The sequence below is a fragment of the Neofelis nebulosa genome, chromosome 13 (assembly GCF_028018385.1).
Source record: "Neofelis nebulosa isolate mNeoNeb1 chromosome 13, mNeoNeb1.pri, whole genome shotgun sequence".
NCBI lineage: Eukaryota > Metazoa > Chordata > Mammalia > Carnivora > Felidae > Neofelis > Neofelis nebulosa.
Genome location: NC_080794.1, coordinates 51,543,410 through 51,556,451, shown reverse-complemented (window position 1 = coordinate 51,556,451; position 13,042 = coordinate 51,543,410). Strand labels below are relative to the sequence as shown.

General features: G+C 44.4%; 1 protein-coding gene across 1 annotated transcript in view; it reads left to right on the top strand.

Annotated features, from left to right (window-relative positions):
• VSTM4 (V-set and transmembrane domain containing 4) overlaps positions 1-13,042 on the top strand; it is a 99,014-nt gene that overhangs the window by 7,601 nt on the left and 78,371 nt on the right. Inside the window, exon 2 of the mRNA XM_058696990.1 lies at positions 1,230-1,628. Coding sequence (XP_058552973.1) covers positions 1,230-1,628 — 399 coding nt within the window. The remainder of the gene's footprint in view (positions 1-1,229; positions 1,629-13,042) is intronic.

Here is a 13,042-nt window from a genome sequence, read left to right as displayed (position 1 = left end):
AGTCTTGCTTGGATGGAAGGAGGTTCTGGGCATCCTGTGTAAAACGTCCTTTCTGGGCTCTGCCTGCCAGGTGACGAGTCCATCCGTGAGCCCCAGGGCAGGATGGCCACACTGCAGAGCCCCTGTAATCCCCATGCAGCACGTCTCCTGGGGGAAGGCCTCTGTGAGCTCTGCTGGTCAGGCTGGTCTGGGTGGGTGTTGGGGTGGCTCCCTCAAAGGTGGGCAGAACGGCAGCCAGCGAGGGGCAGCCCTTGGGGTGGATCTAAGAAAACAAAGGACAGGAAGTAGTAGACCAGGTCTGGAATTTCGGAGCATCTTCTGGGTTGTTGGGGGGTGGGGCGGTTCTCCCAGCTCTCCCTGTTCCTGGGTTCATTCATTCTTTATCCCTGCACTGCAGCTCTGAAGCTGTGGATCCTAAAGCCACTGAAGACTTAGAGCAAGAACCTAAGAAGCCTCTGTTGTTCCAGCTCCTCGGTGCTGGTTTAATGCCCACCTGACCAGTACTGACGCTCTGCCTTGGTTACAGTTGAAAAAGCTGAGACAGGGCAAGGAGCTCGGAAGGCCAGCTCCTGGACCCCCAGCATTGCCAGGTCAGGCAGGTCGGGACGAAACTGATCAAAGTGGACCCTGGGAGGCAGGCTGGTGGATAGGATGTGGCTGGACATTTTTAAGAGATTTCCCAAACCCAGATCTTTTTTTTTTTTTTTTTTTAACTTTTTAAAAAAGTTAATTTATTTTGAGAGATAGAGCAAGAGCACGTGGGAGGGGCAAAGAGAGAGAGAGGGAGACAGAGAGTCCCAAGCAGGCTCCACACTGTCAGTGCAGAGCCCGATGCAGGGCTCAAACCCACGAACCAGGAGATCACGATCTGAGCCGAAGTTGGATGCTTAGCCCACTGAGCCACCCAGGCGCCCCAGTTTCCTGGATTTTAAATGTCAGCAGCTAATTCAAAATGTTTTTAAACTATGTCTGGGCCAGATGGTCAGTAGCATCTCCTGTGAATGGGATGTCTCAGGGGTGAGGACATGGGAGCCCGCAGAAACCCCCTGTCCCTGCCATGCTCCTGAAGGAGTCCTTCCATCCACCACAAAGGAGTGAGTGTGGACGGGATCAGGGTGGCCTGCCCCTCTGGCCATGCAGATGGCTCCTGGAGAAAAGACGCGCTGTGCGTCCTTCTGGGGAAAGGCAGGGCCTGTGCCCATTTTCTTCTTTCCTTTTTTTCTCTGCAGAGGTGTGTGGGGCCCTCAATGTCACCGTGTCCCCGGGGCCTGTGGTTGACTACCTGGAGGGGGAAAATGCCACTCTTCTCTGCCATGTCTCCCAGAAGAGACGGAAGGACAGCTTGCTGGCCGTGCGCTGGTTCTTTGCACGCCCCAACTCCCAGGAGGCCTTGATGGTTAAGATGACCAAGCTCCGGGTGGTGCAGTACTATGGGAATTATAGCCGCAGTGCCTTCCGGCAGAGGCTGTGCCTCCTCGAGGAGAGACGTGGGGCACTCTACACACTCTCTGTTTTGACCCTTCGGCCAGCGGATCAAGGGCATTACGTGTGCAAAGTCCAGGAAATCAGCAAGCACAGAAATAAGTGGACCGCCTGGTCCAATGGCTCCTCAGCGACGGAGATGAGAGGTAAGGGCATGTTCACTCTTCGGGGGAGAGAAGGGGTTCAGGTCTGTGGTCCTCGCTCCAGTCAGCGAGATAGGGGCCCGCGGATGACTCTGTTGGGCTAGAATGCATCTTCGTGGCCTCTGTGGGCCACGGCCGTGTGAAACAGGCTGTGGGGATGAGGGTAGCCCTTTCCTTAGACACTGTGGCTAACATAGAAGTAAGGAGAGAAAGGAGCCAGTGCCTGGCCCCATGCTGCCCAACCTAACCCTGAGTAAAACCCTCACGTCTGAAAGATTGGACTGGTTATGTGCGTGCTACGCCCCTAGCTCAGGTCTGTGCAGGCTTGCTTGCTTTGGCTAGAGGGTGCTGGGTATCTGTGGGAGGAGCATGCATTGGGAGGTCCTGATGTCAGTTTCCGGACCTCAGAGCAGGGCAGGCTGGTGGCTCTCATCTGTTGCCCGGAAGAAGTGATCCAAGCCACAGGCAACATCTCACTGAGAAATTCATCCCAAAGCACGCAAAGGACCAGAGGTGGCCCTCCCTTCCTGGAGAAAGATAGGAGGCATGGGTTGTGTCCTGGAACATCTCGACTACCAAGTGCCATATTTGAGGGTTATCATGTTTTTAAATCACAAATGTTCTACAGTTTTAATAAGACTTGCTTTTGGGTGCTGACTATTGCATTTTTGATTGCTTCTAACTTGAATTTGGTCTGGTACAGGATAAAGAGGATCACAAAGTAAAGCTGATGGTCCCAAGTGTGGGAAAGAATCTAATTTTATTATATACATGTAATATAATGTTAAAGGCATTAGTGATGCTGTTTTGATAAGCTTTTTAAAAGGGATACAACTCAGTTGTAAAAAGGTTTTTTTTTTGATGGAAGGAGAAAGGGTATTTTTAATATCCTATATGCATAAGGGACATGTTAAAGTAGATAATTTATGTAGATAGTGTTTAGTACAACTTTATTTGCCTTTGGAGTTTGCTCATTATAATGTTCTTAAGCACAGAATGATGTATTATCTGAAATGTGCACATTTTCTCCCTAAGCATATTCATTCAAGAAAACAAATGACTATTAGTATAAATATATCTTTTGGCACAGAAAACAGAAAAATACATCAGATGACCAAAGGCTGAGGAGGGAATCCACTCTGAATATCCACTTGGCTCCGAAACATAAAGTCTCACACACATCCTTTTTATTTTTATGTCACAGTGTATTCTGGAACTGTACGTTACAGCTCTTGTTAGGAACGACTCTGTGCCAATCAGAAAGGATGTAAAGATTTCCTACATTCAAGTGCAATCATCTCGTTCATTATTTAATGCGAATCTACCCTCAGTGAGGGAAGCTGGGTTCCTTCTAGAATGTTCGTTTAGGTACCTGCGCCCCAAACCTGAGGTAGTTCTTAAGGTTTCACTGAAAATACACACCTTTTCCCCCTTCTTCTTCTCCCCCACCTCCCCCTTGTCTTCCCTTCCCTCCCTTCCTCCCCTTCCCGCTCTCTTCTCAGAACCTCCTCTCTCTTCTTCCTCTCCTTCCCTTTCAATTTCCTGTTCTTCCCGTTTCTGGTTCTTCCCCTCGTCCCTCTCCTTCCCTTCCCTTACTCTTTTCTTGTTTCTCTTTCCTCTGTCTCTCTGTCTGTCTCATGCTCACCCCCCCCCCCGCCGACCCACACACCCTCTGACGGCTCACCTGGAAGTGATTCTAATCTCACAGCAGAGCTGGGCCTCCCTTACTGTGTCTGCTCCGCCTCAGAGCCTCCTGCTCCTCACACTGCCTCAGCCTCTGAGCAGGACTGTGGTTTTCTGACAGGAAGATTAGGAACCTTAGGAAGTGATGACCATGCCTTCTAGAATATTCCACACAGGCTTCAAGGGGACTACATCAGGAGGGTTAAGGAAAGGTAGTTCCAAATACATGACCTGAAAGCAGACTGGCTTGTTTAGGTTGGAACATGTCCGCCCCAGGCTGGGGGGAGTGTGCGGAAGCTTGGCTCTCTGTCCTTCCTGGGCAAGGCGGGGGACAGGCCCGTGGCTCCAGCCTCCTGGGGCGCCTTTCCCCAGGCCCTTTCCCTCGCTCATTTCCAGGGGCCTTGTTTTCCTAAATCTTCACCTCACATTAGTAATTGTTGTATGGAAAACCAGAACAAAACAAACACAATGGGCACATATTTTTGTGTTATAATACTGAATAGGAATTCTCAGAAGTGTTTTGGAGTAAGTGCCTTTCCTCTACTGGGCCCCATATTCTTTCTTTTCTAATACACTCACTTTGCTCTCCTCCTTCCTATGGGCTTCTCAAGCCATTCCCAGGAGAGGGGAAATTTTCTTGGGAATGTTTTCAACACTACCCCTCCTCACTGCCCTTCCTTGACCATGGACTATTGCACTCTCCTTCTTGCATACTCTTTTTTTTTTAAATGTTTAATTTATTTTTGAGAGAGAGAGAGAGACAGAACATGAGGGGGGGAGGAGCAGAGAGAGAGGCAGGCACAGAATCCCAAGCAGGCTCCAGGCTCTGAACTGTCACCACAGAGCCCGATGCAGGGCTCGAACTCACGAGCTGTGAGATCATGACCTGAGCCGAAGTCGGACGCTTAACCAACTGAGCCACCCAGGCGCCCCTTGCATACTCTCGATGTGAGAATAAAACTGCTTGTGTTTCACTGTGAACTCCCAGAAAGAAAGGTGGGTGCATACTGTCTTCTCATCTCACTGTTGAAAAAGGAGGTTGATTCATACTGTATATTGAGGGGATGGTTCCTGGCACAGAGCAAGTGTCACAGGGTTTTACCCTGATTTCCACATGTTGGTTGTTTTCTATTGCAAAAATAATATAGTTCAATTAGAGAACTACTAAACATGAAGAACGTGAAGAAATAGGTTTCAGGGTTTAAAGAAGATAAAAACGACTTGTAATATCTCCACCCAGGCATAACTTAACATTTCAGTGTAAATCCGTATAGTCATTTTTATGCAAATAAAAATTAAAAACCTAATTCCACTCATACCATAAGTATTTTCTGACTGGCTTAGTGTGCACATTTTCCCGTGTTGTTAGTTATGCTCCCATCACATAATTTTAACGGCAGGATAGTATTCCATGATGCGGATGTACTACAGTTTATCTTTTCAGTTACTGTTATTGGACAGTTAAGTTGTTCAAAATTACGGTTGGTAAATCTCCACAAATGTTCCTGCCTTTTGAATAAAGTCTTGGAAATAAGATTGCTGGGTCCAAAGGAATACTCAGTTTAACGATTGGTACCATTTAGATTGATACAATTTAAGGAGGTGACTTGACCTCTAGAGTAGTTAATGAATTCATATACCCACCAGCATTGAAAATGCCTTTTCCCCGCGGATTGGTCTATGTAATATAGACTTTTCAGAGATGATGACTTTATGATGATGATTATGAGTGCCTGGTATACAGCTGATGCCTAATAAGTACTTGATGAATCAATGAAATGCTTTTTGATAGCACTTCTTGCCATGGATGACTTTGAGGTAGGCATGACTTGATGATGGCACCTTCTCTGGAGAAGTCACTTCTCTTTCCCTTGGCCCATTCCAATCATATGTCATATTTGAGGCCCTTGTCCATCCTTCCTCTTCCATCACAAAGGACTTCTTTGTGTATGCTAGCCCACAGAGATCTATCTCACATCTTAATATCCCCAGTTTCACTGCCATCCCCAGAAGTAATCATTGTCAGTCCGTGCTTTACATCTTTCAAGTCCGTCTTCGGTGGGCACTCAGTGCCCACCAACACGTATGTATTCTAACAACACTACACTTCATGCTGTACAAGCATTGTTGATGATATTACTTACACTTTTTTGTGATCGATATCACATAGCCAGACAACGCCAAACTGCACACCATCATCCCCCTAGTGCTGAGGTCTTATGAAGCTTCCAGTTTTTCATTGACACAGCAAGTGCTTCGGTGAACACCCTTCTGCATGTTTTCAAGTGTTTCTGTTTGGTTACATTCCTGGAAAGAGAATTGCTGGGCCTAAGGCTATGCATATTTAAATTTTTAATAGACAATGCCCGTATGCTCTCCAAAAAGATTTTGGAAATTTCTGCTCTATCATCGCATGATAGAGCCTATTTCCCTGAAGCCTCATTAACAATGGATATTATTAATCTTTTTCATTATTTATCACTATGATGGGAAAAATAATATTTCCTTGTTTTTTAATTTTGATTATTATATTCAATACAATTTAATTTCAATTATTGTATTCAATTATTAGTGAGGTAGTGAGGTTGAAATCTTGTCATATGTTTATTGACTGTTTAAAACAATTTCTCTGTCAATTGCCTGTCCATAACCTTTGCCTGTTTTTTAATTGGTTGCCATTTTTTTCATATATATATATATATATATACACATATATATATATTTTTTTTTTCTGAGCATTAATTCTTTTAGCTGCTATAATGGTGCAAAATTTTCTTCCAGTTTGTTATTTGACCTTACACTGTGTTTATGTTTGTTTTTTTTTCTTTACCATATAGATATTTTACATTTTCAGATATTTATGTTGTTAGATTTGCCATTTTTTCCCTTTATGGTATTCCTTTTTTCAGTCATATTTTTTTTTTTTATGTTTAAATTTTTTTTGAGAAAGAGAGAGAGAGAGACAGAGCATGAGCAGGGGAGGGGCAGAGAGAAAGGGAGACACAGAATCTGAAGCAGGCTCCAGCACAAAGCCTGACACGGGGCTCAAACTCACAAACCGTGAGATCATGACCTGGGCCGAAATCAGATACTTAACTCTTTCAGTTGTATTTTTTATTGAGATGTAATTTATTCAATAAATTACACATAGTACCTTGGCTTCATATATTATCTAGGAAGCTTTTTCCCACCTCAAGCTTATAAAGGTATTTTCTGTTTTCCTTTAATGTTTTTAAAGGATTAAAAGAAAATTTTACTCTCTCTCTTTGGAATCCATTTTTATATATGGTGTGGAATAGTTAACTTCCTTTTTGTTTCAGAATGGCTATCCTGTTGTCCCTACGTCATCTACTGAACAGATAAAATTTCCCTGTTTTGAAATGTTACATTTTCATGAGTTAAATTCCTACATTTAAATGTAAACTCCATACCTCACCAATATAGCACGATTTTAATTATTAGAGAATAGGGCAAGTCTCATTAGTTTTAAAATAAATGTCTTGCCTAGTCTCATTTCATTTTTTCTTCAGCTGCTCTTCCTTAGTTTTGTAGAAATTATGTTGGGGTTTGATTTTATTGGGGTTTAATTGACTTTATAAATTACTTTGGTGTGGGTATATACATCTTATATGTCTTTATGATTTTAAATGTTCCTATCCAGGGACCTGCTGTGTTCCTTCATGCATGCCGGCTGATATTTTTAATCATTCAGTAAAGATGTCTTAATATGAGTCTTGAACATTTTTTATTATGTTTATTTCTAGGTATTGCATGCTTCTAAGTGGGATCTACCCCTTCTCCCTATGTGCACACACACACCTCTTTTAAATTGGTTATTGCTGATTTATAGAAAGGTTGTTGACTTGTATTTGGCAACATAATAAGTTATCTTATTTTTTCAGATATAGACTTTTTCAGTTACTTCTCAAGGACGTCTGCAAGTTGATATCTCATTTGGTTTTGCTGACTTTATTGCGTTGGCCCGTAGTGAGTCATCTACCTGTACTCTTTTTGTTGACAGTTCTGGGAGTTTTACTTTGACCATTTTGGCTTTTACCTTGACCATGTTTTCCCATCTAGCCCACATGGACCCTGCTAGTGATTGTCAGTTGGTCTACTGACAAAGCTACAATCTAGCTTTGAGGTATCCATGACTTTTTTGTGATCCCTACTAGTAAGCCTATCAGAAAAGCAATTGGGTTTGGCCTGACAATGTGTCTTAGTAATTTACCTTTTCCTTTTTAAGTTTCTTAGAATGCTTTTAAAAACCCAATCTCAAGAAATGAGCTATCAAGCCACGAAGACCTGGAGGAACCTTAAATGCATGTTACCCAGTGAATGAAAAGCTACATACTCTATGATTCTAACCATATGGCATTCCAGGAGAAGGCAAAAGTATGGAGATAGTGGAAAGATTAATGGTTGCCAGGGGTTGGGGGGGAGGGATGAATAAGTATAGCACAGAGGATTTTTATAGCAATGAAAACATTCTGGATGGTACTATAATGGTGGATACGTGTCATTATTAATTTATCCAAACCCATAGAATGTACCGTACCAAGAGTGAACCCTAAGGTAAACAATAGACTGGGTGGTTTTGATGTGTAATTGTAGGCTCATGTATTGTAACAAATGTACTCCTCTGGTGGGTGGGGGCGCATTGACAGTGGGGGAGGCTATGCATGTGTAAGGGCTGGGGGGGTCTGGAAAATCTCTGTACCCTCCCCTCAATTTTGCTCTGAACCTAAAACTGCCCCCCAAAAAATAAAGTGTTAAAAATGATGATGATGATAATAATAATAATAAAACCATCTAGAAACTTGTCAGAGATAGCCTAAAGTTTTAAAACCTACTTTCCTACTTTTTTTTTTTTTTTAAATCAAGGTGTTACTGACTTCAGGGTTCTCTGACTCCCAGGTAGAAACAGACATGAGGCCAAAGGTGGCATGGATAGCATTACTGCAAGCTCATGTCCGGGCGTGAGGGAGACAGCCTTCGTGAGAAGGATACCGGGCTGCTCCCTGAACAGTGGTTGCGGAAAGTGTTTGGAGGGGCTGAGGCAGGAAAGGAGCAATGTCTAAACATGTAAAGGTGGGGAAATACGCAGGCACAGTTAACAGAACATGCTCCTTCACACATAGTAAGTGTTATTTGCCTGTTCCGCCTCCATCCCCGGGTGTGATTTTTAGCATTATAAAGATAGGAAAAGGTGAAAGGTCAGGGCTGTGGTCCACTGTGGCTCTGACTAGTCTGGTCTGGTCTTTGCAGGAGTTGCAACTCATAGCTTGTCTCAAGTTCGTGGCTTCTGGCTTCCTGATTCAGTGTAGCGCCTGCAAGGTGGGCTAGAGAAATGGGTGATCAGAGCGGGGTACGGTTTTCTGCAAGTTCGTGTTCTGTAAAACAGGTGGCTCAGAAAGGAAAACTACCAACGGGCAGGCAGGCAGATACTCAAAGAGCTTTCATTTTGAAACACTGAAATTGTAAGGAGATTAGGGCCTAGGACAACTTTATCCCAACCTGTGGCAGGGGCCTCAGAATCCTTGTCTCAAAGGCACTGGCCACGCCTCTAACATCGGGTACCTTTCCTACACTCCAGGACATCTCACTTTTCCTTAGCTGGAGTTCTTTCTTACCTGTGAATGGTCACCACTTAAGAAAGGTCAGATATTCTCTCTGAAGAGGAGAGGGACAGAAATGTGATCAGCAGGTCTTCGGGTTGAAGAGGTTATTACTGTGAAACTCACTTGCCAAGCTGTTGAATAAATGTAGCTCATGGATTTTACTGTGGTGCCACAACTGACTTTTCATGAATGCCGATTAAAGTCTAGCATCTTTTTAAAATTAAAAAAAATATATTTATTCTTGAGGGAGTGAGAGAGAGAGAAAGAGACAGACAGAGTGCGAGGGGAAGAGGGCAGATAGAGAGGGAGGCACAGAATCTGAAGCAGGCTCCAGGCCCTGAGCTGTCAGCACAGAGCCCAAAGCGGGGCTTGAACTCACGAACCGTGAGATCATGACCTGAGCCGAAGTCAGACGCTTAACTGACTGAGCCACCCAGGTGCCCCAAACTCTAGCATCTTTAAATTGTTTACATCTATGATAGTGGAATCAAGTATTATCATCTGTCAGTCCATATCCCTTATGCTTTGATTTGATCTTTTGAAGGGGAGAAGAAGGAATGGAGTCACAGGGGGTTCAGGGAACTGTGTGTAAGCCAACACATCCGTGCTGCATCCCTGGGATGGTGGCTCCTTATAAAGTCCAGCTCATTATCTATATGCCCATAAAATGCTTTATAAATGTCATACAAAATTTAAAAAAAATCCCAAGCCCAAACCAAATAACCAACTCACCCCAATATCTGCGGTGTTATTGGCTTTACTTTGTTCTCTATATTTTGTTTCCCCAAATTTGGGGTAAGTCCTTGAGCAGGTAAATGTGGCAAAAAAAAGCAAGTAGCAAGTTATTGGAAAAAAATCTGCACTAACATATGAATTTTTCATGGCTTTATTTTTTTTTCCTGGAGACTTCTCTGTAAGCTGGCTAAGAAATGTAAGTTGTATTAATTTAGGGCAAAGCATAACTTGCCATTTTATGTTTTAACTATGCATATTATTAAAACATGATGGAAAATGGGGATTTTGAAGACAGGGGACGTAATAAATTAAGGGTTATCTGCAAATCGCATACATGTGAGATTGTGGAAGGGGGCTCCTGACTACGGGGCTATTGGTGCTGTGTGGTACAACACGATATGATAAATAATGAAAATTGAAGCACAACACTATATGAAATTGAAAACTATAATGAAAATTGAAAACGTGACCCTGTAGATGATGCCCTGTGAATCGTGCTCAGCTTATCTTAGAGAAATTGTCATACCAGATGATCGATGTTATTTTTATGACACAGAGGGAGAAAAAAAGGTAGAGAATGTTGTGCAGATTACTTAGTTGCTTGGGCTATATGAGCATCTTACTGAGCAAGAAGCCTTTCCTGCAAAGAAAATGGATCAAAAAGTCCTAAGTGACACATGTCCTTGAACCCTCTGGAGAAGTTTCCAGTGGAAACCAGGAGGGTCAATGTTAGGTTTGATTTCATTTAACTGTTTAATCAATGACATTGAAAAAGGAGCACACATCACCCCAATGAATTTTACAGAAAACACAAAATTGGGAAATGTTTTCTAATGTCAGCGAGGAGTAGAAACGTAATAAAAAAGAATCCAGAGAGGTAAGAAATACAGGCAGGGAATAACAGAATAAGATTCAACTTGGAAAATGGCAGAGCAACACATCTGGGGAAGACGTATCACAGGCGCAGTTGGAGAGTCAACGGGAGGCTAAGAGGCTGTCGTGAAGGGACCTTGGTGATGGTGGCAGTGAATCAGGTGTGTGTCTGCAATGTGATATGGCAGCGCGAACAGCCGGTGTTATTTCCATCCACGTACAAATTGGCCTGGTGTCCCTGGGGAGGAAGGCGGCTGTGTCGTGTGTACTGCTCTGGTGAGACTAATGGGGACCACAGCAGTCCGTTTTGGGAACCTCATTTCCAGAAAGATCCACTCAAACTAGAGAAGAGAGGCAAAGCTGATAAGGAAATGAGTGGCAGCCTCCAGAGAGGTGATCAGTTTAGCTGAGGAAGCTTTGCTGGGCTTAGCGAACAAATTGCATCGGAAAATAACACATTGACTACGGTGCTCAGTGGTGTTGGGTGAACTCATTTATCCCTTCACTCGGCGGGCATTTTACTGAGCATCTGCTCTGTGCCAGGATCCTGCTGTGCTGGAAACTTGGGGAAACATGGGTGGATCTGTCTGTAAGGGGGGCAGATACGTAACAGTGTATGTGCAAGGGTCAAGGTGTGCACAATTTCAACACATAGGAGAGCCTCTAAGGATGAGGGGGAAGGCAGTGCCATTTCCACAGGGCAGGAAGTGGGAGGAAGTGGCATCTCAGTGTGTGGGCACCCTGTAACAGTGGGTCAGGACAGCTGGAGTCTGAGACGGAGTAGGGGTGATAACCTTGGAATAACTAGGGGAGGCAGGCAGTGCTGATGGTGGAGGGGTTTGTACTGAATATTAGAGAATTTGCACTTGATTTTGTAGGCTATTCTTCTCAACCTTGCCTAACGATTAGAATCACCGGGGCCATTGTTAACATGAAGATTCCCAAGCACCTGCCCAGGGGATTCCAGTCTACTAGGCCTGGATTGGAATTTGAAGATTTAACAGGAAGCCTAGGTGATTTTATCATTGGGCGGTTTTGGGGGCGGGGGCAGGGGTGTCCTCTGCTTTAGGCCTTGGAAAACCCACGAAGCATTTAAATCTTCTGACAGATCCCTGTGTTGGCTGCTCAGGGCATGGGTCCCTACTACATTCGGCAGTAGGAATGGAGGGTCATGAAGAGGTCAGAAGAGAAGTCTCTAGTAATCGACTGGGTATGGGCAAGAGAGCGCTTGTGGCCGGCCCCCAGAGGTCTAACTCAGTAGTATGAGCAGGGTGGTGCCCGCAGCTACTCCACGGGGGACGTTCAGGATGGAGAGCCAGATGTCTGGAGGCCACCCTGCACCGATGCCCGCTAGGGACACAGGCATGTGGAGCCGAAGCTCCTATCTGATCCGGCAAGTGGCATTGAGTCAGGAAGCTGTAACCGTGGGGGTAGATGAGCATCCCAAAAGGCAGGGGTGGGGGTAGAGCTCCAGAAAACACCAACATTTGGGGCAAGGGAAGGAGCTAGCTTGGCTTGGTGTTGTTGGTCCAGGCTCCTCCAGGCCAGCCCGTTGGCCACCTGGGAAAGGCAAAATGTTCTTAGTAGAAGGGCAGCATCACAGGATGAAGGCACAGCAGCTCTTTGTCAGGAGGCCAGAAGGTCAGTCTGTGGGAAATCCAGAGGAGCACAGGGTCCTAGGTGGGGACCAGTGCATTCATCTTGATCCCCAGGGGCCCAGTGAACCTTGTATCTTCCGCTCCAATAACAGTCATCTCTAGGTAGTATCTTCTCTCTCATTCTTCATGAGTAGGTAGGATACAACAAGGTCAATAGCAGCGTTAGGTCCTACCTGACCCCAGGGACAGCAAGGGGTGGAGTCCCGAGGGCCCTGTACCCAGGAGTCATGTGCAGATGTAGGAAGGGTGCAGTCGACAGAACAAGGCAATCAGGATGGAAATAAAGGAGTATGATCAGAGGTTTGGGGGTAATTCCCAGGAGGGAGATGAAGAGGCCCAGTGAGGTGTTTCTCGAAGGGGGTGATTTATTGGGGTGTTCAGAGTTTTCTGACTAGATACACCAGTGCAGAGATTTTCCAGCATTCTTGATTCTCAATGCCCTTAGGTCAAAAGAAATAACTGATAATTTTGCTTTTTAAGGAGTCGGGCCCATCAGTTTAATATGAATATTTCTGTCCTAAAAACGGAGAGCATAATACATCCCTAGAGACTGAGACAAGCTATTCTTTTTAGTGGAAATTCCAAAATCACTTTTGAAATGAGGTGAAGATTTGATAGTTTAGGGGACAAAAATCAATGCAGAGTAACATGTGGCTAGTTGTGATATTGTTGTTTTTGTTTTTGTTTTTTTTTCAAATAATGATACTTTCTGAAGAAGTTCACTTTATTCTGTCCCTGTCGATGCACAGAAGTACCCGACCCTGTGTTTGTTCTCCATGCTCAGTGTTAACTGGTCACTCGCTGTGTGCATCAGGCATACAGTTCATAAACGAAGTCCACTGTCTTC